The sequence below is a fragment of the Pyxicephalus adspersus genome, chromosome 5 (genome assembly GCF_032062135.1).
Source record: "Pyxicephalus adspersus chromosome 5, UCB_Pads_2.0, whole genome shotgun sequence".
NCBI classification, from domain to species: Eukaryota; Metazoa; Chordata; class Amphibia; order Anura; family Pyxicephalidae; genus Pyxicephalus; species Pyxicephalus adspersus.
In genome coordinates, this window is record NC_092862.1 from 13,854,945 (window position 1) to 13,882,854 (window position 27,910).

General features: G+C 38.4%; 1 protein-coding gene across 1 annotated transcript in view; it reads right to left on the bottom strand.

Annotated features, from left to right (window-relative positions):
- Positions 1–27,910, bottom strand: part of COL14A1 (collagen type XIV alpha 1 chain) — a 121,823-nt gene that overhangs the window by 45,406 nt on the left and 48,507 nt on the right. Inside the window, exons 7-23 of the mRNA XM_072410687.1 lie at positions 27,187–27,306; positions 26,206–26,370; positions 23,053–23,214; positions 20,891–21,042; positions 19,486–19,615; positions 18,786–18,931; positions 18,067–18,196; positions 17,150–17,289; positions 15,278–15,404; positions 14,892–15,031; positions 14,640–14,772; positions 11,694–11,741; positions 10,972–11,111; positions 10,027–10,156; positions 9,407–9,529; positions 6,351–6,500; positions 4,070–4,186 (exon numbers count right to left, since the gene is read on the bottom strand). Coding sequence (XP_072266788.1) covers positions 4,070–4,186; positions 6,351–6,500; positions 9,407–9,529; positions 10,027–10,156; positions 10,972–11,111; positions 11,694–11,741; positions 14,640–14,772; positions 14,892–15,031; positions 15,278–15,404; positions 17,150–17,289; positions 18,067–18,196; positions 18,786–18,931; positions 19,486–19,615; positions 20,891–21,042; positions 23,053–23,214; positions 26,206–26,370; positions 27,187–27,306 — 2,253 coding nt within the window. The remainder of the gene's footprint in view (positions 1–4,069; positions 4,187–6,350; positions 6,501–9,406; positions 9,530–10,026; positions 10,157–10,971; positions 11,112–11,693; positions 11,742–14,639; positions 14,773–14,891; positions 15,032–15,277; positions 15,405–17,149; positions 17,290–18,066; positions 18,197–18,785; positions 18,932–19,485; positions 19,616–20,890; positions 21,043–23,052; positions 23,215–26,205; positions 26,371–27,186; positions 27,307–27,910) is intronic.

The following is a 27,910-nucleotide window of genomic DNA, read 5'->3' on the forward strand; positions in this document are numbered from 1 at the left end:
CAGGGTTTTGTCAGATGGTCAGTCCTCTATCTTTAACAGTAACTAAAAATATGGCAGAGAATACTGTTAAAATGCTTTAAAAACAATAAGTTGCTGTTTTATACTTAATAGAGTGTGTATTATGTTTCTGTGTGCATGTATACTTGGAGTGAATAATGTTAGCTCTAAGCCTTCTCACTTTGTGGATAGGGTATTTTTTTACAATGTATCACCACAAGAATAGAGACTCACTTTACATGGAAACTTCACTGCCAACAATAACCACAATATTCCAGCTGAGCCTTACAAATACAAATCTTATATAACTGCTGAACCGCTATAACTTGCAGCGTGCCAGACACTCCTTATATTCAATATCCAATGCTGGCTATGTGTGCAGTAATGATACTGGGGATATTGTTCGGAACTTAAATGTAAAGCATAGGATATCCATCCAATTAAAGTCCTCTTAACCTGCAGCATAGGGCAGCCAAATAATACCAAGACTATTAGGTACTGGTCAAAGTTATTTATCTTTCTAAACTTTGGAAACTGCCAAAGTTTGCACCCCTATCAGCAACTTACGGTCCAAATGTGCAGCAAATATAGGAATATTAGGGTTCAGAGGAGCTCATACGGTCCCTAACCTAGCTCAATGTCATTTTTTGGGGAAAGCCAATTATCTTACCAGTATGTTTTTGAAATTTAGAAGAAAACAGGAATTCCTAAAAGAAACCCACAGAAACACAGGGAGAACATACAGAATAACCTCCATGCAGATATAATCTTGGCCAAGACTGAAACCATTTTTGTACATTCTTTATATCTAGGTAATAATTTTGTTGTTGAAATAATAAACACAATACAACAAGCACAATTGACGGATCTGCCCTTAGCAGTGAAAAACACGTTTATCCTCCAACCTTGTACTAAAAAATACAGCTGATTAGTTGAGTCATTCTTTCTCCTACTCTTCGACCTACTTTGTCTGTTGCAGGTTCCATTGAGAGCCCCTCTTCTGCATAATAGTGACTTAGCTAGTAGAGCTTTAATATTTTTTTTGCATTGGTTAGGTTTTATAGTATTAGGGGTAATTAAAGCTGAACTTCAGAAATCACCTACTTATCTTATTTTATTCTGTTCCATGTCCCTCCAAAATGAGGGTCCCTTCATGAACCTCTTGGGCCCCCTTTCTCCACTTCTCCACTGTCTAAAAGATCCTGCATTGCAAAAGTCAAGCTTTTTAGATCAGGTACCCCGGGCCCCCCTCCACACCCTGATAGTGGCCCTGACTATGTTTTTTCACTGTACAGTGGTCTGGAATTTATTTCTGGATATTACAAATTTCACTGTCTGGTGAATAATGGACCTTCATTTTGGAGAAAAAGGATACAATCCAATGGGTTATTGAACTTGTTCCTGGAATTCAGCTTTAAACTGACCATGTTACAGAAAAAATGCCCAAAATGGTCTCAAAAAGTATTTTGACTGACTGTCCCACATATTGCATCCTTGTTCAACAGAAATCTACTCTGAAGACCTCTGAGAAACCAACCTCCTTGTCCTGCTGCCCTGTAGGTCAGCAGAAAGTACCACAGAGTGCAGCATAGCCCAGGAAGAGGTATTAGTTTTTAAGACAGGGAAGTGTTTGGGGCAATTTTGTCCTTGATAGGGTTGCTTTGTTTATAAGACAGGGCAACATTACACCTTGGGCTATGTTCAGACTGGTAATGATGTTGTAGGACAGTTACCATTTGATCATGGGAGGAACAATTGCTTCTGTGGAACCTACACCCAAAGCCAATACCACCCTTTACCGCCAGCTGTCAAATGTGCAGAGGCTAATTCTTTTAAAAACAAGGCTGCAGTGCCTGTGACCAAACAGCTGGCAATGTGCCAGCCGCCTAGGGTGGCACAAGATCACAAGGTCCCAAAACAGGTTTGAACCTTGCCCTTGGGGCAAAAGATATCTCAGCTTGGATAGTGATTTGTGAATAGATTCATCCCCATGTACTGTCTGTATTGCACAAGGATGCAACTTCCCTGCTGTATTTTGTATCCTCTCCCACAGGAACATGTGAGGTCACCTTCTCTGAACTCCAAGTTGTGTTCATTGTTGGGGATCTATCAGGAAAATATGATGCCATGGTTTGGCTTGGCATTTGGGTAAAGCTGAGATTCAGAAGAATAGAATTTGCCAAAAAATATAAATATAAATTCTCAGAGAATTAAATGTATTGCCATTGTAATTATCTGTAATGACCTGCATTGTTTTATTATCTGTATTCCTTTTTTTATTATGCTTTTAAGGGTTTATGTGTGTATTTATCATACATTTATTAATAACGTGCACAGTACAGAAGCCAGAGCCATGGGGATATTAAAAATCAATCATAAATACACCACAATGAACATCTGTACAACTTGGAAGGACTGTTCAGTGCAGACACATCAGCAGCTAAAATGTTTTGTCTATAGAGAAAGAAAATTCGTTTTCCAGGGCTGTCATGCCCCATTTAGAAACCCAAATATCTTCTGATTTAAATGATGTTTTTTTTTTTTTTTTTTTGCGTAAACAGTTAGAAAGTCTGTAATCCTACAGAATGAATTTGGTTTATTACCTTTATCCTTTAAAACTTTTTTCTTACATTTTATGGCTAGCGATGTATTTTATTCAACTGAAGTCTGGTCAGAAGACATTTGTTTTCTGTTTAGGATAGAAGGTGGACTTTGCCAAGTCGGGAAATAGAAGAAATGATCAATTTGGGCTTTTCAGCTGAAATGGGGCACAAAAAGGGCACAACATGCAACCTATGCTACTCCACTAGATCACAGATTGAGGGAAGAGGTGAACTTTGCCCCTTCCCTGGGTACTCAAGGATCATGTCCCGACATTGGGTGGAATAATTAAAACCCCTATTCAGGTTTTTAGTTTTGTCACAGCTGAGAAAATTTCCTGTTCATATTGGTCCTGCTGACAATTGTATCCAGTATAGAAGGTGATGGGTCCTACATTTTTTAGTAATCACAAAAACTGATCTCTCTCAGCAACATTTAGGTCATCTCCCCCCTTCCCAAGCCCAGCCTTCCCCCAGCAGTTATTCCTCAGCTCAGCTCTGCCTCCTTCCCCTCACACTGGAGACCAATTTGCTGCTCCCCTCTGCTAAGAGTGACTCACGAACATTCCCGGCACCCCTCTCCCAGCAGCTCAGCTCTTCCTCCTTCTCCCAGCAATGATACAGTGGCTCAACTTCCAATATTCCCTCTTCCAGCAGTAATACCATTTCTCAGCTTATCCTGCTTCCCATTTTCCCGATTTGCCCAATGTTTACTTGAAAACAAACCCAAAGTCTGTGTGTTTGTGTTGACAATGGAAAATCCGGCCATCGATATTCCAGTTCTTTCAGACTGTAGTGCACTGTTTGGCCATTTATGTTTTGAGGGCGCTGTTTTCTTACTGGAACCAGCTCTGAACATCCACACCTGCCCGATATGTAATTACATGGACTATGATTCCCTCGCATCAGCCAATCAAAAAGTTCAAAAATGAATTGCTTCACAGTGGCTGCAGCTATAGAGATCAGTAGGAATTTACTAATTACCTGATATTCAATTACAGTTTGACATTCAAAACTCCGGCAACCTCCAGACCTGAGGTCCGAAAATTCCGGATTTTTTAAAAGTTAAACTTACCTCCACACACAGGCCAGCCTTCCTCTCGCAGCACCTGCTCAATGTCTCAACATGTATTTAGTGTAGCAAGCAAGACCTAACAGCTGTTTCTGCAGACCAGCGCCCTCAAAACATAAGTGGCCAAACAATGTACTACAGTCCCTGTATTGAAAATGTGATACGAAATTCATGCCGGAAAACTGAAAGAACTGGATTATCGATGGCCAGATTTTCCGATTGTCAACTGTTCCTCAATATCCAAAGCCTGATGTCATATATACATTAAAGTTTACAGTATATTTAGACTGAAATGTTTTTAGCAACTTGTTTACACAGTGAGGTGAAATGTCTAGGATTTCTCAGCTGATATATTTGACCAAAGCAGATTATATAATATAGAAGTAATGTTCCTGCATACCCTGCAATGACTCAATGATGATCCTGTAGGAAGTTGCGTGTCTGTGCAGCTGCCATTGGGAACAGATGCTGGTCATCTTCACTTGATAAGCGCTTAGATTTGTCACTCCGAGATATACTGGAAGAAAAAACATACAAATGATAATTTTTTGAAAAATAGGATAACTAAATGTTTAATATATTTTATTTTGTGTGAAAACCTCTATTACAGCCTGTGTGGGTGGACATCAGTTTTAGGAGACTTTTAAATTCATTAGGAATTAAATAATTTTTTATTACATATGTGTCGTAAGTGTCAAAAATCCTCCCTCCATAACACAAACTACAGTAAAAACATTTTTTTTTGGAGGAGGGGGGCAATAATGAAGGATCTTAATCTCCTATAATGGGAACTTCCCCTCACTTGCTCTGTTCAGTTTTTTTAGAATATTACAATACTGTATGCTTACTTAGGGTTTAAATTCGTCCCTGAATTAGTTTCCCAGTTGCAGATCTACAAATGTCTTGATCTTGTGTTTTAAACATTTTGTCTCCTAACTGAGTATTGTATAATAGCACCAAATACCAGCAGGTAACAGGCCGGTACATGCAAATGTTATTATTATTATTATTAAACAGGATTTATATAGCGCCAACATATTACGCAGCGCTGTACATTAAATAGGGATTGCAAATGACAGACTAATACAGACAGTGATACAGGAGGAGAGGACCCTGCCCCGAAGAGCTTACAATCTAGTAGGTGGGGGAATTTCACACACAATAGGATGGGCGATATGTAGTGGTGGGAAGTAATGAGGGTTTAGCAGACAGAAGAAGATGGGTAGGCAAGTTTGAAAAAATGAGTTTTGAGCGCTCTTTTAAATGAGCAGAAAGTAGGAGCAAGCCGAATAGGGCGAGGAAGACCATTCCAGAGAGTTGGAGCAGCTCTAGAGAAGTCTTGTAACCGTGCGTGTGATGAGGTTATGAGTGAGGAAGTCATTAGTAGATCATTGGAGGAGCGGAGGGAGCGGCAGGGGGAGTATTTTTTAACCATGTCAGAGATGTAAGTGGGAATGAAATGTAAAAGTCAGAAATGTAAAGCATAATAAGGAGCTGGTAGACAGAAAGTAATGTTAGAAGAAAGCATACAACTGACAGACCCTGGAAATCTTCTCAGCTTCAGATTTATTCTTCAGCAAAGTGCAAAAAGCTATATTGCGTATCTTATTGTTGCCACATCATATTTGTTTGGTGAATAAAAGAACAGAGAAGTCCTATGAGCCAGCAATAGCTTGTACTTCTTCTATGTACACTGCCAAAAGTGAAGCCAACCACGCATGAAGTTGGGAATTTTGGACATTACACCTGACCACCTGCAAACTGCACATATTTACTAAGAGTTGTTATGTCCACAATGCATTTAGCATTAACATGGATACAGAAAGGAGGCAATAACAGCTGTTTCCTATTGGTACAACAATTTTTTAGTCTGACACTTTCCTAAACTTTGAACAAAGCAAAACAAGAGAGACCACAAATGGGACTTTTTAGGCAGCTAAATAGGGACTAAACAAAATACTTATTCACAGAGTAATAAAATGCTCTCTGTGCAACAATGTCTCTACGCGTTTCGTGGAAACAGCATCCACTTCATCAGGAGGCTTCATCAGCTATAGCTGAACATCATATGGGGTCCTGATAGAAGAGGGTAGAGCCATGGGAAGATTGTTGAGTCTGCCATTTGATTTATAGGATGTATGAATAAGGGGTTGAGCACCCATTTGTGATTGTGTGATTGTGTTCATAAAAGCTCCATATATATGAAACTGGCTGCCAGGTGACCTATCTCCCTGATATTTGGGACCCTATTTATTTTAAACATCTGTAGCATACTCTGAACTTGGGGCAGAAGAACGAGAAATTCTGTAGATCTCCTGATGAAGCGGATGTTGTTTCTGTGAAATGCGTATACACACTGTTCACTGAGATCCTACATTTTTCGCTATGTTTACCAAGTATATTTAAGAGCACCTGCTATGTTTTAATTGTTTTTAACATTAAACAAAAAAATTATAATATTTTGAATAATACTGTGTGAATAAGTATTTTGTTTAGTACTTATTTAGCTGCCTAAAACTTCCCATTTGTAGTCTTTCTTGTTTTGCTTTGTACAGAAAGGAGGCAAACATGTTACAATATTACTAAACTGCTGCAGGTTCAAGAATTATTTTCTTGTGATCATTGCTTAAGTTGTGGCCCCAGATTACTAAGTTCCCTATAAGAAAAAGAAAGCTACTTACATGTTTTGCCCACTCCGGTCAAGGCATCGCTGAATCCAGTAGAATAAGATGCCAGAACCTTTAAGTTGTATTCTGTCCCACTGAGAAGATTGAGAATCAATATGGTGTTCACATCATCGCCTACAAAAGTCTCCAGAGCCGGACCCGAGCCTAAAACAGAGACCAAAATAAGCACCAGCCTGTGTCAGCGCCTTTGCTGATTTTGGAAAACTTACATAGAAATGTATATTTTAGAACCTGCCTATGGCAATGCCATAACACATACAGTACATACTATTCTCCTGTGCCATCTATTCCTGGAGTACCCATGTGTTAGTCTTGGACAAAACCGGTCTGCAAATATTTGTACATTGTAAAACTGGGGAAACGTAGATTGCTGCTACAGTCAAGTGTTCCTAAACAGACCCGATCCAAATCACACAGGCACCTAATGAATCTCATGGTGTTTTAAAATTTTATGTTACCTAATAAAAACCTTGGAGTTTATGGTGGATTTGTATTTATTTTGGGGGGGGTCTAAATTCCATAGGCAGCCTATAGGGAGTTATAAATAGATGAAAAGATGGTGGTAAAGAAGCTGCAGTGTGTTCTACATGGATAAGCATTCAATTACTGTAACATTTCCATAGAGAATTTATTCCATGCCACATTCAAATTTTCTTATGCAGTAAATATGTAGATTTCCTTTTCTCAATGTACCTGAAAAACATACATGAAGCTGCAAAAATTGCTGACTTCTGTGCATTGAAGAATATTCACTGCCTAATGCAAGGCAATGCAATGCACTCCAATGTGTACAAAAATGTGTGTGGTGCAAAAATTTCAAAGAAATTAGAATAAGCTCTTTAAGACTTATGCATATGTGAACATATTATATGCAATAAGGATTTGGTTCTTTGTATGTGTGTTTTGAGCTGTAGGCTTAGGTAGCAAGTCTTTCTACTGAACTGTATAGGATGCACATTTTGTTGGGGTTGTATCACAGCATAAGGGCTTTCTCCAATGCATTGCACCTAAAGCATGCAAATGTAAAAAGGTCTTACTGCTCAGCAAAAAGGAATACAAGTCTGTATATAACACTATACAGTGTTATAACACTATACAGAACCAGAAAAAGTTAATAAATGGGAAACTTTTACATTTTTAAGAGTCAGAATTCTTATGATTTTTTGTTTTTACTTAGAAAACACAGTACAAGGTGTTTGCTTTCAGACTCTCGCTCTCTGTACCAAAACTCTGTAGGCAGGAAGATGAGGGGTAAGTTACTCCTATGACTCCTCCATTATCCTGTTAGCATAACATTCTGTTTGAGTTTTTGAGCTCTGTAAATAACAAATCAGCTAAAAATAGACCAATACAAATGTGCAAAAGTGCTCTTAACTCCATCTGCTCCTTGCAAATTGAAAATACAAAATACATATGGGCAACATTTGAATTTAAATCTCGGGTTGTTTTATGGCCAGAGTAAAGGAAGAAAATGTAGAGAAATACAATTAAAACACCCAGTTTTAGAAGCAAGATAGTACTACTAACTCCTTCTGGTAGTTCCCTGACCATTCTAATGGCTTTAGTACTTATTGTGCAAATAATGGTTCCAACTTCACTACGACTTTCATGATCTGCGGGTTTGTGTTCTTGTAAGTTTCCTATGTGTTTTGGGGATATTGGCGATGACATCTTGGTTCTTGATGTTCCTAGCTTGCAAGTCTATCTTGACAACAAGCATTTCCAATTCTTCATGATGAATTTGCAAATGACCTTATATTATGTGTGACATAATATACCAGGATAAGCAAGGTGGTAAGGTGGAAGGTAGGGAAGGTAAGACAGGTGGGAGTTGGGGGAAAAGGGCTTCAGGAATCAACCAACAAATACTGAAGGCTCTGCAGTACCTGAAATTACTAATAATATTATTATTATAATGAACTTTTTAAGTAGGCCCTTTAAACTGTATAAATGTTTTTATTACTGCTTCTTGGACAGACAGTTAAAGGGATTACAATTTTCTGTCCAAGAACCTCTTCCAGTGGACTTTCTGGAACTGGAATCTAACACTTGGCCAATGGGTATGGAATGTATTGGAGAAATGCTGAATAGCAACACTTTAAACATGAGATATTTCTGTGCCAGGTTCTCAAGTCACACTTTCGTACAGTGCTAAAATGTGAATTTTTAGGAACTTATGCCTTCTATTGACATTTCTGACAGGCACAAATGGGGCCTCGATGTCCAGGGAAACTTTAGAAAGAGATGAAATATTGTCCCCCATACTGTCAAGTGGCATCTCCAAGAAAGAACATGCGCCATATTTCATTACACAGAATTTTCTTAGAATTTCTCTGCATGTGGGTCCCTTGGGATTACAGCATGCAGGGATGAGGGAAACATATGACAGAGGGGAAGAACTATTTGGGGTTTTAGCGTCCAATAAATCTCAAATTGAATTAAATGGGAACAAAACTGGTATTAACAGAACTCGAAATGAGAAGGTCTGCTATGTTAAGAGGAACTTAAAATGTTAATTGTGCCCAAACAGCACCCTGAAACCACAGATTACTGCTAAATCAGTGCTCAGGCACTGCTGGCTCAGTCTGCTAGTCTCAGGAGATTTGGAGTGAGATTTGGTGATGGTCCTTCTGCGGTGCTCATTGTTCTACTTGCTGGAGGTTCTGACATGATGAGGTTCTGATGACCAAGATGGCCACCTCCAGCGCAGAACAAGGCATGGTAAGTCGGTAATGGTGCAAAATCATGAACGGGAGAGTAGAAGACAAAGATAATAAATATGAAAACAGTCCTGCATCCTGGAACATATAGGTAGCAAAGATTGTGCACATTTACATTTACAGGAATAGCATTAGGAAATGCAACCCACATTAGGAAGTGCATTAGGAAATGCAACCCACAACTGCTGTTGGAGTTTATTATCCAACATTTTAGCCTTAGAGTATTGATGCTAACTTCTCATGTTCCTTGCTTCCTGGCATTGACATAACTTAAAACATTTATGTCTACAAGATTTTGTACACATCTTCTAAGGAATAAATGGCCCTCACCACTTGAAGGCTTGTACACTATTCTGTAGCCCAGGGTTGGAGAAGGAGGGGGGTCCCATGTTATCCTCAGTCTGTTATACCATTCATCAGAAACTCGTAGGTTCCGTGGAGCAGACAACGGCACTGTGGGAATATAACCAAAATACAGATCACACAAAATGTAATACAGGCATGCTTTATATTTCCTAATAATTTATATTATAAAGAAGTTTTGGAAAAAACAAGGCAAAGTTAGAGAAAGAGGATGAAAAGGGAGCAGTTTGGTTGCTCTAAGCTGTAACATTGCCTTTTCCATTTTCACACGATGCACAAAAACCTAAATGTTTACAATGTATATTTATTTGTTGTGAATCAGTTCCTGCATCAGTTTTGTGTATGCGGGTTAAGTATATAATGAAAGTTTTTTTAAATACTTTTAGAAAAAAGTGTATTTGCCTAATAGGAAAAACGCATCACTGAGGTTACCATTTGGTCCTAAATAAAGAATAAGTTGCCACTCATAATTCAGTTCTATTACTTATGTCAGTAAAACAAAACATATAACTGCCTGTTTAAGGTTTGCAGTCCTTGATATATACCTATTTATCATACTTTGACCAACACACACATCCCATACATACATGTTCTTCCAGAAGCAGACACAGGGTTCCCTTCTCCATTGAAGTACACAGGAGTCACGGTGACTTTATACTCAGTGTCAGACAGCAGAGATTGAAGCACAATCTCATTTTCCCGACCCGATACGACTTTCTGTTGGAAGATGTGATGAGAAGATTACAGAAAAGGCAAAGACAAAAATAATATAATATGAAATCAATGCTGCACCCTGGTACATATGGACAGTAAAAACTGTGCAGGTTACAACCAAGCGTTGCAGGAGTAACCAGACCCCGACATTATAACCATAAACCCTGCAGAACAGTCACTTTTCCTACTTCCCCAAAAGACATCATGGAATGTTCAATGAACCTTCATAGACAAAGATGGATAGATTGGAAATCTATCCTCGATCAGCTTAACCAAACCATTGAGGACATCTATTGGTTTGGCTGGATTTCTTCCCAGGTTACTGCTACTCTTTTCCAACCAAAATTAAAACGTTATGTGTAAGTATTCCATTCTCCTATATTCATAAGCCAAATGTACACTTTTACTGAATAGGAATTGTTGCCAGACCATTACTTTAAACAACAATCTTGCCATACGAACGTAATTTGGGCATCATGTTAACATGTAGAAACCTCTCAGTTCAGTTCTCTAGTTCCATCTAGAATGTGATATCAGCAGTCCCAATTAAGAGTTATCATTTAGGTGGGGCTATGTATAATTATTCTTTGATCTTCCTGTAGCTACTATAATAAAAGATCAAAAATCAGATGGCAGGATGGTACACATCATAGTATACTGGGTGCTGTAGAGGTTCTCTGCACTGGAGCCATCAAATAATGTCATCTTCTTATACTCATATACTTTCCCATATAAAGCTAAATACAATTTGGTTGGGTTGTTAGGAGGGCATTTGGATGTGGTAAAACACTTAATGTTTTTTTTTTCCCCAAGCTTACCACTTCTTCTCGATCTCCATAAGCGGTGATGTAGGACACGATGTACTGGCGAATATTAGCATCAGTTATGGTCCATGATACATGAAGGCTAGATGTGGTTTCATCATCTATTTCAAGGTTTCTGATTCCTAATCGGACAACTGAAACACATGGGAACGACATGATGCAGATTTAAATATTATTCCTTCATATTTTGTTCAAATAGACAATCATCTTACAAGGCATTGCTTGGTTTTACAGATAAAACTAGGACTAAAAGGATGAAACCACCTTTTAGTTCTGCATTGGGGGCAGTTAATTATCAGGATGCACTAATTATGTTATTATATACAGTGCTTAATTGCTGCCATAGCAAAAAGAACCAATTTTTCAACAATATTTACATTATATTCTTCATTTTAAGACAGATATCCTCTGGCACCCAAAGGTTTCAAGCTAGACCTATAAAGGGTTTTTAACATGCAGTAGGGCTTCATAATGTTTGAATCATAATGGAAGATATACGGATATTCTATCTATAGTAAATCTGAGGCTGAAGCTGTATGGTTACATGGCTATGTGACAAACAAGAAAAAAGCAGCTAACCCAGAAGTTTTCCCATAAATCCTAGCATATCAGTCAAGAAGTTGGCACTTTGTGGTGACATGACTACCTAACAGGAGGATAAATGTTCATAGTGGTATAGTATGACAAGGTCATCTTCAAAAGATGGTTCTGTTTACCTGCTGTTGTTGGTCTAGCTGTAGTTGGAGCCTGAGTGGTCCGTGTCACTGAAAACGTAGGAAATGCATAAATTAATTTCAATGTTGATTAATATTGCCAAAAACCTAGGTACACCCCCTTATATTTTAATTTTTTAATCAGTCCAACATTTTAATATCTTTTCTGGACAGCTTATGTGTTTAATTTACATAACACGCCCAGCCAATAATTGCAATGTGTCAGTCTACACAGCAAACCTCATACTGCAAATATTTGGCAATAAAAAGCCAGTAATCTGTATCTCAATTACTCTCTGATCCAAAGCTACTTCATTTCATGTTGCAAAGCTACTGCATTTCATGTTGTTGTTCATTTACAAAGATTGAATAGTTTTGGCTGGGTTACATGGGAGGTCTCTATATTAAAATCCATAAAAAACCCAGAACCAAAATGTCAGCTGATTCAGTTCCCACCAACTTGTTACATTTCTCAGGCACCTTAAAGGGGAGGTTTAAAGACAGATATGATGAATATCCATTATAAAATCCAAGGAAAAAACAAAGAAAAAACATAAAACGTTGAAAAAGATGAAGTAAAAGCTAAAGGGTCACCAGGAGTATAATAGATAAATGTTGGGTGTTAAGGATTAATTTAGAGCAGCAACTTCTGAACCTGATTTTCATCAATGGTTGATTTGGGGGGGGGGTCATTGAGCTTTGGCCAATTGACTTCCTATAAGATGCTGCCTCCATAATTAGGTGTTCAAAGCTATTTGGTAGAGAAGGATGACACTAGTTTTTTTTTTTTGTTGTCTGCGGGGGGGTGCCACTTTGCCTTTGAAAAGGGCTTTCTTTACTAATTATCACTATATTAGTGGCATGAATTAATCGATTTAATAAAGCTCTTCAAGCCTGGAGAAGATAGACTAGCACTAGACTAGACACTGGATGAGCCAGCAAATACGGAATGGATATGGTCCAGAATTAAAAACATTTGGCTTTACTACCCCGAATTTTGTATCTGCTCCAAGCCCTGCCCATTAGAATTCCTCATTCCTTCTTTAAGATCTTACATTCTAAAATATTCAAGTTTATTTGGGGAGGGAGACTACTATTTCGGCACAAAAAGGTGGGCAATTTGGGGGTCCCGAACCTGCTACTGTATTACACAGCTTCCCATTTGTTCAAGATAGCAGACTGGTGTCACCAGGCTGACTCGAAATAATGGGTCCATTTGGAACAGAGCTTTAGTAAAATCTGTCTCAAGTACCTCCCATGGATAGCATCTCCAGGTCTCTATATGAATAGGGCACACCTGACCTTAATGGCCACTCTGTCGGTTTGGTAGAAGTATTCCCCCTATCAATATATTTTACCAGGGCCTAGCTCCCTTGTGCCTGTATCGGGAAACCCGGCCTTCCCGCCTGGAATGGGGGAGGGGTGTGCTCTTGGACATTGCGTGAGGAAGGGCTTGAATGAATTTTGAATTTTTAATCAGGAAACCATGAGGTCTTGCAGGAAGATCTGAGAGATACCTCACAGCCTTTTAATCTGGACTTCAGGAGAGCCACCAAGCTCTCCCACTTTTTACGTGCCTAACCATGCTCTCGGGCTCCAATGAGGCAACTCACAGTGTGGGGAGGTTGGACACGAGACCATGTTTTATCTTGCTTTTATTTTCTGCTTAACACAGCACCGGATGACTCACCCCGGTGTTTCAGAAGACCTGGGAGAGGGAGCTCCGGATCCAGTTTACTCCCTCACAGAGGGATCAGGTCATTGCTCTAACTCATAAAGGGTCGATCAATTAGCGGTTTGCAGGAAATGGGATACAAAGTATTGACACGCGGGTGTAGAACCCCAGTTGAGATTCATGCTATTTTCCCCTCTGAATCTGAGATGTGCTGGAGATGTGGGAGTGATAGAGGTACAATGTTGTATGTATTCTGGGAATTTCTGGCCTTACGATCCTTCTGGTCAGGTGTAACGGAGATTTGCCAAAAGATGGCGGTAAGGCAGATTGCTAATGACCCGACCTTCTTTCTACTACACCTTCACAATTGGCCCCAGAAATCCTATAATAAATCTGTAGTAAAACACCTGGTTACAGCTGCCAAAGTGTGCATTCCTAGAATATGGAAAAAAATCTATCCCTCTCACACTGGGTCTATGAATCTAGAAGGTAGGAATAAGGAAGATGTTACGGCAGTTTATAACAGACAGGAAACATTTCTTGAGACCTGGTCACCTTGGATCATGTTTCAGGAAATGTTTCAGAGGAATATAAAAGAATGTTGGGTCCTCTGGGTGAATCCTAGGCTCCTTCAGAACCATGGAATTGGAATTTATGTTGTTTTATGCACTTATACCTGAGCCGAGAACTCAAAATGTATGTATGTGATTTTTGATTGTAACAATCCTTAGTATGACTATTATGATGTTCCGTGTTTATAGTGGAATGGAGGATGCTCAAACGTGTCTCTGCTCCCCTCCTGTTTTCTATACGACTTGTTATATATTATATGCACTCTAAGGTGGTAGTTTGTTTTGTAACTTGTTTTAACCCCTGTTTACTTGAAAACTAAATAAAAACAAAGTGTTAGGCGATTAACAGCAAATTATTTTTAGAAAATCAATTCCAGGTTTGCTGGATCACCCTGCTTCACCTACGATATGTCTATCTTCTCCAGTCTTAGAGAGCTTTATTAAATCAGGCCCAATGAATCGATTTAATTGGGGCTTCCCTGAGACACAAAATGTATTTTAAGAGTTACCCTGGGGTAATAAGGTAGAGAAATGCTGATTTAGAATTTAGGGTAAGTTTTACAGTGGGTATGCATTAAAAAGTTTAGTTTAGGGTTAGGAATCAAAGGCTATTTTTATCTATTTTGTCGTCTTGGGGTGCCAAAAAGAAATATAATGAGATTGATAGATTAGAAAGATTAAATAGATATTTAGAATTCTTACGTGTTGTAGCCACGGCTGACAGAGCATCACTTTCAGATTCATCAGCAAAGATAGCTGACAGGGAGACTTCATATTCTGTGCTATGTGTCAATCCATTAATAACATAGGAGCTGATATCTCCTTTAAGTATGGCCTAGACAAATACAAACACAGCAATATCGGTCTACAAATGTATTTATCCTATTTATCTATATAGCAATTAACCTATACAGAAATTATACAAAAATTCAAAACTGCAAATGAATAGTTTACCTCTTCGGTTTGGCCGCCTCTTCTGGGAGTCCATTGGAGTTTGTACATAATTATATCAGATGCAAAATGTGTCCAATAAGCCACAAAACTGTGTGTGGTGATATCCCTGACTTTTAGGTCCCGAGGAGATGGCAAAGGCTCTGTGAAGACATGACAATACATTGGCAGCTTATATTATTACTGAGTGGTCAGTGATCATCTAGCGGACCTCAGTATTCATTCCATAGGTTTCCAAAGCTGTTGGATGGTGCCCGCATCCTTGGCAGCTTTCTAATGTATATGGTGGCTTTTACATTAGAGAATATTGATTCTCCAAGATTAAAAATTACCTTGTGGCTCTGGCAACATGTTAAGCAGTTTATGTTTACTTAGTAACTATAACTTACTTGTAGTAAAGGTGCCTGTGAGGGGCTCAGATTGTCCTTCATCAAAAACAGAAAAAATGGCCACCGTGTACTCTGTAAGTGATGCAAGTTTCTTTAGGTTGTAGGATGAAATTCGCCCAACTTCCACCTGTTGTATAAACACATTAATATTAATGTTACATTGTATTCCCCATATGGACTATAGGACTAAGGAGAAGAGCCCAACCAATACCTTGTTTAGATAACCAGTCAACGTCATGTGCAGGCCAAGATGGCACCAACAAGATTAGCAAGTTCATAGGAGTGCTAGTATCATAGAGAATGGAGAGAAAGAGGAAGGCAGCACAATCAGGGGTTAGTACAAGTAAAAGTGAATTTGTTATGCAGAGTAAACAAATAGAATTTATTAACAGAAACACTGCACAGTGAAAACAATTTTTTTCTGGTAGTTCTAATAGTTAGTACCCAAGGTGTAAAGAAACCATCCAGTGCCCAGTACATCTCTGCAATGCATGTACATTTTGTTATGTTCCTTTTAAAATATAATATTAAATCCAATGAGTCCGTAACATTCCTTGCACTCTTCATCTGCAGTACTAAAATCACAAACAGTAGTGTTCTCCCCAGCTTCTTTTAGATGGGTGCACCACCCGGCACTTTTAAGCAACCACCCAGCTGTTTTTGGGTGGTTACTGATGAGCTGGGTCACAATACAGGGACCGCCACCTGCTTACAATTTTAGTTCTGCCCAGTTAATCTCTGTGAATTGCAAAAGAAGTTCCCCCTATGTTGTAGAGATGGCATAACATAAGATCACCATGTGAAAAAAAGGGAAAACAAAACTAATGAAGCCAAACACCGGTAAACTGCAAAATTTTGTTGCTGGGTTTCGTTACTTTAACATCCTACATGTGGGCAGAGTGTAGTTTAATTTGTGTCTTCAGCAGAGTATAGCTGCTTAACTTGAGGCTTGGAAATTGTCTTGTCCAAATAAACGAAACAGAACCCTTTATTAATTTTAAAAACGTAATAATAGGCATTTGCTAGCTGGATGGAGTGTAAGCTCCTCTGTCTTATGCTTACCATATTCTAGACAATTTCAACCATTTTAACCTAATAATGTTTGATTGTAAAGAAATTCTTATAGGCTGAGGCATCCTACAATTAATAGTTCTGACCGCATTGAGGAATATTGTTAGTGGTAGGATGCTTTAATCTAGTGGTCCTCAATTTTTTGGAGCTCGCTGACCACTAAATGCACGGACTCCGGACCGCGCATGCACAGGGAGCTGTGTCACTCAAAGGGGCAGAAACTTCCCCCAGAATGGCATCATGATGCCGGAAGAGGGTTATGTCCAGAGAGACAACCCGTCCACCGGTCTCCTGAAGACGTGGTATGCGGCTCTGGCCGTTGCACCCCCCTCCAAGCAGGGGCCCGTTTTCTGACCCCGTTGGCGGGTGCACCAGCAAAAGCCGCGGCCCATCTGTCAGAAGGACGAGGGTTGGGGACCCCTGCTTTAATCTTTATGGTTGTACTTGGGATCAGTTGAAAATGGCATTACAATGTCACTGAATTGCTTAATTCTAGGAGATCTCAAATTGGCATTATAAAATATTGATGGAATAACACACTAAAGCACAATGTGACTTTACACCTTTCATGTCTACTATCTGTGATTGAAACCTATTAATACTGTAGCAGGTAATACAGAGCATTATTAAAGATGGGGAACATGTTTGGAACATTTGTTATTTGTAAAAAAATTAACAAGGTCCTCAATGTTTAAGAAAAGCCCATAGGTAGGTTTGGTATTCTAAAGAGGGAAAAGTAAATTATTACAAAAGGATAGATTGAAGAAGTTGTAGGAAGGGTACAGTTCTTCCGTCACTCACATCATTGATGTCTGAACCTCCGGTTTTCACATACATAATCCGGTAACCATTAGCATTCTTATGTGAGTGGTCCCAGGAGACAGTGGCTGAGCTGTGTTCAATGTTTGAAAATCGGAGGTCTCTGGGAGGACTTAATGGCACTGTGAACAAAGAAGAAGAGGTGACTGAAACATGATGGGCAATTCATTTGGAAAATTGTAATAATGTCTAAAGACTTCTCTACCAGACAGCATCTGGGTGGCAGGGACTGGGGTATGTAAGGTTATGTACACACATGCAATAAATGTCATTGGAAAGGATCTTTCATGATCCTTTCCAATGACGAACGACTGCATGATGCATGAACAAGCGCTGTGCATACAGCCGGTCTGCTCTATAAAGAGAAGAGGGGGAACTATGGGGTGGCACTCTGCTGCGCTCTCCCTCCTTCACTTGCATTATGATCATTCCTAGTCCACTGCCCGTAGATCTGCCAGGACGATTGTTTGGATGATGGGCAACGAGTGCTGTAGGCATGCAAGACTCTCGTCCAATATCAGCCCTGAGCCGATTACCGGACATGAAACATTGCACATGTGTACGTAGTCTAAGAGATATCAGACTGTTGGTCACTCATTTTGGTCAAGAACAATCTACCGTAACAACTTTACTCTCATTGTATTAGAGGAGTGGAGTTTTGAAACACTAGGTTTTGGAAGGAATGTTTTTTGGAGTGGTGAATAATTGACATGGACATTGGACATAATATCATTTGTTCTATAAATTTAGGGAGAAACTTGAGTGATTCTGATATTCTGCTCCATTAAAATACCCCTCTATAGGTTTACAATGGTATGTATTTACAAAAGGAACATGCAAAAGGCTTTGTAAACTTGTAGTCCTTTATGGTAAATCATTGTTATCTGATAATGACATACATGTTGTTTCCTGTCCTGTAAGTGGATCACTGGCCTCTTCTCCAAACATTGCATAGACAGTCACAGTGTATTCCGTACTGGGAGTCAGTTCATCCAACTCAACATCCGTAACAGATCCAGAAACCTTCATCTGAAAAAAAATGTAACACAATCAATATCTGTCACTGCAAAATGTGGAGGCAGCTGTATTGTATTCCCCTACAGCAGTCTAAACCCATGTTAAAACATTCCTAATGGCAAGATAACATTTGTCTTTGAATTGATAAAACTGCATTTAAAAAAAATATGGTCCCAGTGCACAAAATTGTGGCCTGCCATGTACAGTATGTACATATCACATATCAAATATGAAATGCACTTATTAGAAAAAGCTTTTACTAAAACTGCACCACAGAAACTCAGTTTTCCTCCCCAATTTTATGTAATGCCTTAGCCAGGATGGACATAAAAAATAACAACAAGCAAGATTTGAGGAAATGTAATAAAATGCATTATAAACATGTATTACTGCATGATCACATATATGCATTGTCCCAAACATTATCATTTAAAACATTTCATGAAAGCATTTGTGGCCATAGTACTCCAACATAGTATTGTATTCCAACAAGCTGCCATTAACCAGCAGTTGTTGGTACAACAGTGTGAGCAACCCTTAAATCATACAATTTTCAGCAAATCAGCTAGAGTATGGTAAGCTTTTGTGAATTACTACTTACCTCTTTCTCATCAGCTGCTAACCCCTCAGTCAGAGGTGCATACAAGATCATGTAACCAGTGGCTCCAGCAACCCCACCCCATTTTGCTCTCATGCTTCGGTGGGTGACATCATACAGTTCAAGATCGGTGGCCATTGGTAATGCCACTATGGAAAAAGCACAAAAGAAGAATGATTAGTATTGCGCATTGGTGTAAGAAGACTAAAGAATCAACATTATAGAGATCTGTAAGAACATTAGTTATAAATGGCAGCATTGGTAAAGGAAACATGTGCTAAGGGAAATATAGAGATCACCAATGCTGACCTGATTAAAGTGAGACGTCTTGCTCTGTATATCTTTTTCCAGGTCAGTGGCTTTAAGTAATTTTGCTTCAGACTGAGCAGGAAAGCTAGGACACTTGGATTTCTGTCTGTCATTTGCAACCCCTATATGTACAGCGCTATATATTAAGTTGGCGCTAAATAAATCCTGTTTATTGATAATAATAATTCCCAGGAGTTAGCAATGAGACATTCTTTTCTCCTAGTCCTGATATCTTACAATTACTAAAATACAGTACTTTTTTTGAAAATACTTAATAGGCTGCACAAAATCAGGAAAAGGATTTTGATGCATGAGGATCTATTATAACTGAACTTGGCTGATTTTAATAGTAGAAGTCAGGGATAGATGAAAGGAAATTATTTTTATGACTTACAAGTGGTCTCAGCTCCTCGCAGTCCATCTGTTGTAGATCTGGTATACACAGCAAACACTGCGATCTGGTATTCTGTTAGAGACATCAGGTTCTTCAGCACCGTAGTGGACACGCTGCCATCTACTATCACCTACAACAGAAGACGTGTTTTTAGCTCAAGCACAAATTATTCTTTAATAACTCAATATGATATTATATTATCTCAGAATAAATGATTTTTTTAACCAACATGGGAAACACACTGGTCCACGCTTCTTTTTGTCCCACCACTGGCCCTTGTTTTGGCTGGAGGATACAAAAAGTTATTCAAGGCCTCCCAAAAGATACAATTCTCCCGGCACTTTTAAGGTTTCCCTTGGTGCCTCCATCCATTTGGATATTTGTGGTATTACTTACATGGGAGCCTTCCAAAGGAACAATAGGTCTTCTCTGAAACGCTACTTGTCTGCAATTCTAATTGGAGGTAACCCTAAAATCTTGCAAAGATAACTCATTTTCACCAATTGGATGCAATGCTATTGTAACTTTTGCGCAACATAAAGAGGAGTGCATAAGTATTTTCTTGGGAATGTTCCTGTTCCTGTTAATTAAATCTCATGCTAAGAATGGCTTGGAGCCATACGGTTATGAAGGATATGACAAAATATTTACAGTAAATAGGGAATAAAGGTGTATAGATAGAAAACAGAGCCCTAGCATGATTTTTTACATCTTTATTAGATTTGTGTGCCCACAATACTGTCTAAACAGTTTACATGAGTAATATTACTGAAAACAAAATATAATTACATACAGCCTCCCACAAATCCTGCAGCTTTGGTCCACAGGAAGCAAAATAAAAACTCGCTGGGTTGCAGCTACCAATTTTTCCAAACAGGAGGGAAATATTCCTTCTGCGGCTTATTCATTTCAGGTTTAAAATATTGCGCTCCTAGACTTTAGTATATAATGTTCTGGACATTCTTAGAAAACAAAGAAGACACATTCATGGACCCACATGCAGAAGATCGAGAGGGTTACTCAGATATAAAAGAAAAGCACGTTATGGCCATGTATGTAGTACTTTATCATAAGGCTCAATCTCCCAGATGGCAGCTACAATGTAATGGATATTGTAAGTTGCATGCCCTACAGAAGGGTTTGAGGATGTCAAAAGACATTGGACCTGATTTATTAAAGCTAGGTAAGATAGACTGTCATGGGAGAACATGGATGATCCACAAGAATAAATTTAGTCAAGGACTGAAAACATTTCCTAAATATTAGGAAATTCTATTAAGAAATCCACTCGGGGTTTGCTGGATCACCCAGGTTCTCCCATGGTAGTCTATCTTCTCCAGTCTTGGAGAGCTTTATTAAATAGACGCCTGCATGAGTGGCTGTTGTTAATGCTTCCGCTTCTTACCTCTTCTGGCTGTCCCCCTTTGGTAGGGTAATAAACCACTCTGTATTTTTCCACATTTCCTGGGGCATGAGTCCAGCTAACCCGAAAACTTCTTGCCGTTACTTCTGATGTGATCAATTCAGAGGGGGATCCAACCACTTCAGCTACCTCCCCTGTAAATGGAATATTATTATTATATTATGGAAATGATTTTGTCTTTGATTGTCCTCTTACTAGAACCTCTTCTTTCCACATTTGGTTCCTGTGTTATATCAGAAATTTCTCCTAAATGTCAGACCTGGAGAACATTCTTCAGTGGAAAGTATTTGTTGATAGGAACATGTTTGCAAATTTATTTTACAAATTATAACTATGGGGTGGATCACTGCCTTACATTTAGGCCCAGGACCAAGTGAATAGACAAACTTTATATTTAGTTAGAGAACCCAATTGAAGATATTCATTCATAGTAGAACACAAGATGAATATGAAATAGCTATCAATTACCTGTTCAGGCCTACAATCAATTTGAAATGTATGTTGTTGTTGAAATCATTAAAAAAAAGGAAAGCAAAGTTAAAAAATGTTAAGTAAAGTTAAAAGAGTGCAGAAATGTATTGAAAAACCTTTGTATATTTTAGGTGCTGCTCTTTTAGCCAGTTATGTGCTGACAACAAATATGATGATGGGGCAAGGGTGAGCAGAGGCAATGGGCCTGATTCAATCAAGCTCTCCAAGGCTGGAGAGGATACACTTTCATCAGTGAAGCTGGGTGATCCAGCAAACCTGAAATGGGTTTACTAAAAGTAATTTGCTATTTGTTAGCAAATTTTTCAACCCTGGACCAGATCAATTCCAGGTTTTCTGAATCATCCAGCTTCACTGAATGTATCCTCTCCAGCCATGGAAAGCTATAATAAATCAGCTCCAATATCTTATCAGCTGATGGGGGACAAAAGATGCCTCCGACAAAGCATGTAGTATTACTGTCTAGACTGTGCTGTCTGGGGGAAGGATTCTGTATAAATCCCAAATATGGCTTAAAAGAAGGACCATATTTTTAGCAGACAACACAGTTCATTTATATTCACTTCAAATATATATTTGTTTGAATTTCAGCTGTAAATTACCAGATCTAAAAACTTGTGTGGCCAAAACTTTACTGCTCATGAAAACCTTACCAATGTTACGGGCTTGTTAGTAGGATGGAAGGATTTCAATTGAGTAATCAACTAATAATGCTTTAACTGTTTTATTGGAGAAACCATTGAAAAAGAAAAGACAAAGAATACATTTATTGAAGCAATTGTGTGATTATTAATAACATTGCTGTATGTGGTGAGAATAAAAAGTGACTTAGTGGGCTCATAATAAATCCTCAGCCATGTCCATGTAGTAATAGCTGCTACAATTAATGTCCTTCATACATAAGTAATTGCATTCTGCCTTATATTTATTATCACGAGGGGTGGAAGAATCAATGATGTGTTCCATAAACCCCTGACTAATGAGTCACCGTGTTAGATAATGCTGATTTATAGCTAAAAAAAGTTCTTTTCCAATCAGCTTTAATAAAAAATAATACTAATGACAACCTTTTGCTTTGGCATGTCATATTACAGCCATCAAATAAACAAAATTATAAAGAGGGAGTCTTGTTGCCTGGGGATCTGTGACATGTACATACAGAAACCCATCACTCTGCAGGTAACAAACTCAGAGCTATGTATTTCCCAAATACATCCTGCATGATATTACATTGTTTTTGGTTTGCTTTTTTAAGGCATTCAATATATGGCCTATATCAAGTCTATTTCACTTTCTGTTTAAATCAACTTTCAACATTCCAAGTCTTTAATAACAATAGTGTCCAAGTCTTATACTCCTTTCTTTACTAAATGGGCAGCAAAGCAAAGAGTTTTATATTTTCTTGTTCCATTCTCTTCTTTACACGAATTCTGGGTGCCCTGCAGCTGAGGCTTTTTGTCTCACATTGCTGCCCCACATTTGTTCAATCGGGGCTAGAGATAATTATAGGAGGCTGATATCAACAACAATTCAGGAATTTCTTTACATTAATACATATATATGCATTGGTCCTTTTTTATATCTGTCTGAAGTTCGGAAGCCAAACCTGGTTTTGCCTTGGACCCAATGAAGCTTTATCTTTGAAGTTCACTTACCTTTAATATTAATGTCGATATCTTCCACTCTCTCACACACGGTCTTTGTCAGTGACCCCACAATGGAGTCCATGATGTTAAAGTCAGCTACATTGTAAACATGGTCGGTGTGGGGTTCTGAGGCAATCTCCTTCAATTCATTAAGGTCGGCGTTTTTCACACCTTAAATATATTGAGAACAATTGGGAAAAAAAAATGTGAGTTTTCAATGTACAATCAACGTAAATCAGAAAAAGATCATGTCAATAAATTATTTAGAGGGCAATAGCTATGGTGGGTTATTTCCTATGCAGTTGGAATCAAATTAGATATAGACTGAACTGGTGGGAGATGTTCCTGATATATAGGTTATAAATGGATGAACACATTTACAGCTGGTTCCTTATTTTCAATCAGCTACTTGACACAAATCTGTATGTTTGGAGTTTTGAAGATCTTCCTCTTCTTTTCTATAACTATTACCTGTAACTTGGTGGATAGGATAGCAGCTAGCAGGTGGATGAAAGCCTATCAACCATCAATCATCTGCTACCACGTTGACCTAGCAAGCCTTTGAATGAAAGCCTTTGGAAGGAGGTTTTGCTAGGCGGTTGACATATATCCGTCAACTTCCCTGGTGGATTCTGCAATCTCAGATGCTACTTGCAACATCTGGCAGTCAGTTGCCTCTGTATGGGCAGCCAATTATGTTGTGCCTCAATGACCCTTCAACTCGTATGGGAAATCCATACATAGATAAAGGCAACGGATCACAAGCAATTAAGAAGCAAAAACCTTGTTCTGGTAAACAAGCCATTAAAGCTTAACTTTAAACCCTTTATTTGCAGCTTTGGATAGTGTTGGAAGAAGTTAGGCCTTCTCTCACAAATTAAACATCATCTATGTACCCGCAGCGGCCATAGTCATGTTCAATCACATTCCCATGATCTGGCCAAAACAAATAAAACAATATTGGTTGGAGTTGAGCTTTAAATGTTACCTTGCAGATTTGAGATCTTTCAGTTTCCCTTTCCTTGTTAACCCCTGGTAATCCCTTGCTTGTGTACCTCCCCTCCACCCCAAATACAAATGGGTTCATAGACTCATGGGTGTGTCAACGGTGACGAAAGTAAACTGTAAAACTCTTAGGAGGCAGACACTGAGGTCAACAACCTATTCTAATAAATGTTACAAAATATATAGTGCTGTAGAAATTAATAGACTATTTTCATTGTAACTACTTTATTGTAATAAATGATGGTGCATTATAGGCAATGAACAAAGCTTGCTAGCATTTTTTTGCCCTTAAATGTGATATTTTTTCAGTGCTGCGTGTAGATGTGTTTTGACTGTCATTAGTCTTTTGTGGCTATACCATCATCTTAACTGGTGTGTTCACTTAAAAATTAGATGGTTTCAGTGCCTGAAAGGTGTCACACATCAAAGCAACTGCTCCAAGGCAAGAAATTTGTTGCATGCCTCTTCAAAGCCTCCAGTAACACAAGTCGTTTAATGACAATGAACTCAAATCCGACTTTACAAAGTTTAAGCCTTTGTTGTATTTTATTGCTTTACTTGGGTTATTGCTTTGGGTATACTAAATGGTTCATGCATTATGTACATCTCCACTGGAGTGTAAAGGGCAGGTAAGGAGACTTTAGGGAATGTTTCCTGGGAAATGTGTGTTCTCTACTAAAGGTTTTGTATGAGGCATACTATGTATAAACAGCATTTACCAAAACCCACCAAACCCATCTTGCACAGATTTTTTTGCATACATTTTCTTGATGCTGTGCCTGTAGTCTAGATAGATAAGCCATTTACTGGGCATTTCCATGCTAAAAAAAAACATAAGCCCCTAAGGTGAGGCCAAGAGAATAAGCAGTGCCAATCTATTGGTTTGTGCTTAAAAAAGGCTATATGCAACCTTTATAGTTTATTGGGGAGACACTTACCTCTACTCCTGCCATGGAGGTGTACTATATACTCCGGACAGAGTAAGTACTACATAAAGTTACTTGGTACTATCATCAGGCAGCTATGATTCAGCAATGGACACACATGAAGCCAGGCTGGCACAATTGCCCCGGTTCAAAGCCCACAGCATAGGCTTTGAGCCAGGGCAGCATGCCTATGAAAAGGGGCTTGTCCTTTGATCCAGATGCTCTAAAAGTTAATATTTTTCTAGTAAATTAGAGAATAGATACCACTGATAGACCACTCATTCTGTAAGCAAATAAGACATGTGCTACAACGTAAAGTGGCACATATACTGTGGTTCTGTCTTGCAATGTATTTCCTTTTTATTCAATGGCAAGGTATAGTTATGCAGTCACCACAAACACTGGTAGGATAAGGTCAAAAGTGGGCAATTTGATGGTGATCCTACAGTCACAAGAGACAGTGTTCAATATACCCAATTTCAATTCTAAGCTAGATTTAGTAGGTCTTAATGTTTTGGCAGAATTGGAAACTCATTTGACTACCCTTGTCAATGTAAAATATGAAGATTGCCCTTGTCTTGGCGTTAATATTGGTATGCACATGTCACCACAAGCTACTGAAACAGCACATATATGATTTGAGACGTGCCAAATAAGTAATTTACTTTTTTTGTAAAGAACTATAAGTTTAGTGGGGCAGCACTCTCTCCTTTTAGGCCATTCTTCAAGTATCTGAGAGGACAATAGGAGCCGCAAACTGTACTTTACCAAGCTCAAGGTCTGTTTTCAGAAGATAAGAGGGGAAGTACCATTTGGCAGACCAAGGCACAATCCATCAAAATTGACAAAGTTTGAGGTTTGTATTAAAAAAACGATGAAAGAAATAACAAAAGTAAAATAGGCAGCATGGCTGGCTCAGTGGCTAGCATTGGTATCTATTCAGCGCTAGGTCCCAGGTTCCAATCTCAGCCAGGACACTGCAAGGAGTTTGTATTTTCTTCCTGTGTTAGTGTGGGTTTCCCTTGGGCACTCCAGTTTTCTCCCACAAAACATGCAGTTTGGTTAACTGGCTTCCCTCAAAATAAGCCCTAGGCTTTGTTAATGACATATGACTATGGTAGGGACATTGGATTGTGAGCCCCTTTAAAGGACAGTTGAAACGATGGAGTTTGTAGAGCGCTGTGTTAAATAAATACAAGTAAATATTATCAAAATATATAACAAAGCTTACCAATAGCAAAAAGTTCAATCCCAGCATCCCTCAGACTTTTAGCGGGTGGGATGACATCATCTTGTGATTTTCCATCAGTAATCAGGATACCAATCTTTGGGAGATCATCTCTAGCTCCTGCTTCAGGTTTAAAACTGTTTTCCAAAATGTATGTCAAGGCAAGACCTACAAGAAATATGGGATCAGCAAGGATATGGGCCCACATCACACAAGACAAGCATAATTGTATGCCAATGCTGTGGTATTGAGGATAACACATATAAAACATTCTTCATATCTTTAGAAATATGAATTTTTAAGACATCAATACTATTTATAGCATTGTAAAGACAACCAACTTCTAGTGCCCAAGGCACATTAACACAGTAATGTCCACCCTGGAGAGAAGAAATACTTACTATTTAGTATTTCTTCTCTACAAGGCGGGCACTACGGTTTGATTTATCACTGGCTAATACAACCTAAAAAGTAAAACTTAGGAATATAATCAATTAGGTTAAGCTGCTACATTCATGAGATACAGCTTGCCTTCCATCTCGTCATTGTCGTATACTAATTACCAATCTATGAGAGAAGGAATGTTGGTCAATTGTCTGTACCTAGCAGAGACATATCTCCTTATCCTGAAGAAGCAGGCTAAGTTCCCGTGAAACGCGTTGAGTTAACTGGAATATCTCTTGTTCGGAGAACTTCCAGCAGGAGATTTATGTGGGTGCTAATGTTTTTATATGTTTTATGTATGTATTATATCTCTGTTTTTTAACCCGCGATTTAAAATAAAGCTAATTTTCTGGTTTTAATTATAGTGATGAAATTACTTATCTGGCCTTAAAAGTCCTGTTTGTTTGTTCGGTTCTTCATGACCCCCTTTTTTGTTTGTAAAATCAATGAATAAAAATAGTGCATGCTAACATTTTATGTGAAGATTTTTCTTTTATTATTATGTAGCAAATATTTACCCTGTATTGACAATGAACATACCTGTAAGTGTGTTTCCACCTTTGTAAGGCAGGTTTCGGACAGCATCAAGGACGGCTTCTTTGGTGTCATATGTATTTAGATTCCATTCTATTCTGGGGTCACCACTGTACTGTGCCAACCCTAGATGAGAAAATGAAACACAGTGCTGAACTATAAATACATACAATGGTGCAATGAGTTATTTCGGAGTTCTTTGATGGCATTCGCCTTTATAAAATCTTAAAACGACAAACTATATTGTTCCTAAAACAGTATAACAAAAGAAATGATAATAAATTTTATTTATATATATATATATATATATATATATATATATGTTCTTTTTTGTTAGACATGGTTAGACACATGTCAAGCTTTTCTGATAGTATGTGTCCCCATAGGGAGAATTATCATCTTTATCTGTACTGGTGATCATTGTCATTAAGACAATGTGATGGATATGGCAACATTTTACATGTATTACCGGAACCTTTTAACAGGCATACATGTTTCAGTGACAGCTGTCTAACTGGAGAATTCCTTTCCCTTGAAGGGATTTCTTTTATATGTTCCATTGCATCTCAGACAGAAAGAGCAAGGAACTATTCTCAGCAGAACTCGTATTACAACTGACAGGTTTAACTCTTCCCTACTCTATCCAAATACTTTATTTATTATTTCAGTGTATGAAGAGGAAAAGGATTACTATAATAGGAGATTATAAAACACCGAAAAGAAAGAAAAA